The following is a 3,917-nucleotide window of genomic DNA, read 5'->3' as shown; positions in this document are numbered from 1 at the left end:
GGCCACGTTGAGGGGCGGGGCCGCGTGAAGGAGGGGCTGGGCTGGGCGGGGCGGGGCCTCATGGAGGAGGGGCGGGGCCGCGTGGAGGAGGGGGGGCCGCGTGGAGGAGGGGCTAGGCAGGGCTGGGTGGGGCCTCATGGGGGCGGGGCCGCGTGGCGGAGGGGCGGGGCCGCGTGGAGGAGGGGCTAGGCAGGGCTGGGCGGGCCTCATGGGGGCGGGGCCGCGTGGCGGAGGGGCGGGGCCGCGTGGAGGAGGGGCTAGGCAGGGCTGGGCGGGCCTCATGGGGGCGGGGCCGCGTGGCGGAGGGGCGGGGCCGCGTGGAGGAGGGGCTAGGCAGGGCTGGGCGGGCCTCATGGGGGCGGGGCCGCGTGGCGGAGGGGCGGGGCGCGAGCACCGCGGGCGGAGCACCGCCGAGCGAGCGCGGAGCGTGCGGGAGCCACGGCGGCGCCCGCTCCCACGCCGGCTCCGAGCGCCGCCCCGCGCCCGGCGGGAGCCCGGCCGGACAGGTGGGTGCGCGGGGCCGCGGCGCGGAGAAGCCGGGCCGCCCCTGAGCGCGGGGCTCGCCTCCCGGGCCTCCGCCCGCCCCCGGCTGGCCGCCCCGCGCCTCCTCCAGGAAGCCTTCCGGGCTCAGCCCTCGCTTCCCACCGCGCAGCCAGCGGCTGGAGGACGGGTGAGGAGCCCAGGCTCCGGGCCGGGCTGGGCTGGGGGGGGGCGCACAGTGGGGCGGGGACCACAGGCGGGGGGCATAGGTGGGGGGCGCACAGGTGGGGGTCACGGCGGGGGGCACAGGTGGGGGGTGCACAGTGGGGCGGAGGACCGCAGGCGGGGGGCACAAGTGGGGGGTGCACAGGCAGGTGGGGGGCAGGGCGGGGTGGGGGCACAGGCAGGTGGGGGGCAGGGCGGGGTGGGGGCACAGGCAGGTGGGGCACCGGCAAGGGGGAGGCACAAGCAGGTGGGGAGCCCTGGCCGGGGGCCCCCAGGCTGTGGGGGGCACAGTGGGGAGGGGGGCACAGGTGGGGGGGCACAGGCCAGGCCGGGGGCACCGGCTCAGGGACCTGGTGGGTGCCGAAGTGGGGCAGCAGCGCAGGCTGGGCAGACACCCGCCTCCTCTTCACATAGCCACTCTCGGCAGCAACATGAGCACCCCCCAGCCCACCGAGGCAGAGCTGAGCCCGGCCGAGACTTCTGGAGGCCTGGCAGGGAAGGTAAGAAGTGCTGGGAGGCGGGGACAGGTTTGGGGTGGGGAACACGGGCTCTGTCCCCTGGGCCGGGACCCCAGGCAGGCCTGCGGCATCGCATCGGGAACCCCAGCATTGCCCTTTTACTCAAGACGGGAGGACCGAATGGAGGCCAGGCCCCGGCTTACGAGCACTCTCAGGGCTTGCTCCTACACACAGGGGACACTTAGCTTTCTGCTCTATGGCATGATACCAGGGTCCTGACCCTAGTCCCGTTTTTTTTTTGCCAGTGCTGGGGCTTGAACTCAGGGCCTGGGTGCTGTCCCTGAGCTTCTTTTGCTCAAGTCTCACACTCTACCACTTGAACCACAGTGCCACTTCCGGCTTTTTCTGTATATGTGGTACTGAAAAGTCAAACCCAGGGCTTCATGCTAGGCAAACACTACCACTGAGCCATAACCCCAGCCCTAGTTCCTTTTTTTTTTTTTTTTTTTTTTTTGTCAGTCATGGGGCTTGAACTCCGTCTGGGCGCTGTCCCTCAGCTCTTCAGCTCAAGGCAAGCGCTCTACCGCTTGCGCCACAGTGCCACTTCCAGTTTTCTAGTGGTTTATTGGAGATAAGAGTCTTATGGACTTTCTTGCCCAAGCTTGCTTTGAACTGCAATCCTCAGATCTCAGCCTCCGAAGTAGCTAGGATGACAGGCATGAGCTACCAGCACACAGCTCTTCCGATTTTTAATGGATGTGTTGACGCAGCAGAATGGTTCAAGTCCTAGCACTGGTGGTTTGCACTATAATCCTAGCTATTCAGGAGGCTGAGATCCACAGGATCATGGTTTGAAGCCAAAAGTCTGTGACAGTGTGTCTTGAAAATAACCAGCAAAAAATCAAGGCTGAGCCAGGCACCAGTGGCTCACGCCTGTCATCCTGGCTATTCAGGAGACAGATCTGAGGATCACGGTTCAAAGCCAGCCAAGCCCAGGCGATTCTTCTCTTCTATAAACTACTCAGAAGAAGCCCGACGTGGCCTGAGACCCCTCTGTTCCCTGCGGCCGGCGCAATACCCTGGCTGGAAAACCGCCTGTGAGGAGGGAGGCGGGGAGGAAGGCGTGGGCGCTGGCGGTTCCCAGGCGGGTGCAGAGCTTCTGCTCTGTCCCTGTGCGCCACTCCGATGGCCCAGCCTGGTGACACTGGTTCTCACACCAGGGGTCAGCACCAGAGAAAGTTCTCGGCAGTCTTTGGGGCACTCAGCAGTGTCGGGTGTGCAGCCGCCCCTGCTTGGGGCACGGGCGGCTGGACGGAGGTGGGGCGCGCGGAGGTGGGGCGGGCGTGCGGCAGTGTGGCTGGGCGCCGGGGGTGGACGCGCACAAGGTGGCACCTTGGAGAGCCTTGAATGGGAGGTGGAGGGCACCCCGAGGGCGTGTGGGCACTGAACAATGATGGAGAGCCGGCTCTGGTTGCCATGGCGATGTCTTGCCAGCTCTGGCTGCCCAAGGCCCCGCGGGGAGGGCCCAGCGGGGACCCCTGGAGGAGCGCGCAGCTCTGCAGGTGCAGGGGCGGCGGGGCGGAGCCCACTGACCTCTGCTGCTGCACCTCTAGACTGGGAACGTGGCTCCCCAGGGGCGGCCGCGGCCCCAGGCCTTGAGGATCCTCTTTCCTGGCGGTGGGACAGGGCCAGAGGAGCTGGAGCCCCGGGGATGGGAAGGGTCAACCCTGCCCTGGGGCTCATGGGAAGGGTCCCCAATCATCCTAGTGGGTGGGAGGGTGCAGGGCAAGAGGGACAGGGAGGGAGGGGACAGGAAGCCCAGGCCAGGCAGAGCCCCGACCCCTGCCCACCCTCTCCATAGGGTACCCGGGAGCAGGGCCCGAGGCTGGGCCCGAGGCTGCCCTCCATCGTGGTGGAGCCCACTGAGGCGGGTGCTGTGGAAAGTGGGGAGCTGCGCTGGCCCCCAGAGGGCCCCCAGAGAGGAGCCCCCCAGAGCCAGACTGCTGCTGGTGAGTGAAGGCACGGGGTGGGGGGCTGCTCCTCTCCCAGAGCTGGACCTCGTCTCCCGCCCCGCTTAGGACTGGTGTACCCTGCAGCTCCTTCTCATCACCCTGTCCAGCGTCTGCTACAGGTTCGCTAGCCCCCTCCCCTCCCCCACCCCGCGGCAGCTGTCACCAACACCAACGCCAACGCCAATGCCAATGCCCTTTTGCTTGCAGCAACCTCCCCGGGGCCGCGGGGAGCTCCGGGGATGGCAGCAGAGGGCGCTGGCGGCCCCTCCCGCTCCCCGCACCAAGAGCCCCTGGCCCAGTGATGGAGGACGTGGCGGGGCTCTGCTCTGACTGCTGAGAGGACCCAGAGCCCGGATGGCCAGGCCTGCCCCCCCACCCGCCCGCACACCGCCGCACACCTGCCCGTCTTCCCCGGCCTGGCCAGGACCCGCCAGGGCCTCAACGCTGGCCTTTCCCCCACCGCCCAGGCCTCCAGCAAGCCCCTCCTCGTTCCCTGGCTTGATGCAGAAATAAAGGCGCTTCCAGTGTCCAGTGGGCACGCTTGGTAGATTGAGGGCAGCTTTGGTTCTGTCGTGACCTTGTGGCTCTTCTTGGAGCGCAGGGTTCCCCGTGGCGACGTCTTCTTTGGCTCGTGGGTTGGGACTGGAGAGTGGCGAGGCTGGGGTGGGTGGGGCTGGGCAGGGCAGGAAGCCCGTCCTCTGCCGCCTCTGTCAGGGAGGTTGCCGAGGTTATCCAAGGCCAG

At 68.1% G+C, this 3,917-nt stretch overlaps 1 protein-coding gene across 1 annotated transcript; it reads left to right on the top strand.

Moving 5' to 3' along the window:
* The first annotated feature begins 601 nt into the window (after positions 1–601).
* On the top strand, positions 602–3,686 carry Lbhd2 (LBH domain containing 2). Its single transcript, XM_069997513.1, has 4 exons — positions 602–670; positions 1,120–1,205; positions 3,025–3,172; positions 3,383–3,686. Exons 2-4 carry the CDS (start codon positions 1,137–1,139, stop codon positions 3,475–3,477), a joined length of 312 nt encoding a protein of 103 aa, XP_069853614.1. The 5' UTR covers positions 602–670; positions 1,120–1,136; the 3' UTR covers positions 3,478–3,686.
* The last annotated feature ends 231 nt before the right edge of the window (positions 3,687–3,917 follow it).

This window comes from Dipodomys merriami, unplaced genomic scaffold, assembly GCF_024711535.1.
Source record: "Dipodomys merriami isolate MVZ:Mamm:240054 unplaced genomic scaffold, mDipMer1.0.p SCAF_50, whole genome shotgun sequence".
NCBI classification, from domain to species: Eukaryota; Metazoa; Chordata; class Mammalia; order Rodentia; family Heteromyidae; genus Dipodomys; species Dipodomys merriami.
This window is presented reverse-complemented; position numbering and strand designations above follow the sequence as displayed.

Excerpts from the sequence above, each read along its gene's own strand:
- Lbhd2 (XM_069997513.1), top strand. The coding sequence starts at position 1,137 with ATGAGCACCCCCCAGCCCACCGAGGCAGAGCTGAGCCCGGCCGAGACT. Across the intron at positions 1,206-3,024 it reads CTGGAGGCCTGGCAGGGAAG|GGTACCCGGGAGCAGGGCCC; the intron begins GTAAGAAGTGCT and ends CCCTCTCCATAG. Across the intron at positions 3,173-3,382 it reads CCAGAGCCAGACTGCTGCTG|CAACCTCCCCGGGGCCGCGG; the intron begins GTGAGTGAAGGC and ends TTTTGCTTGCAG.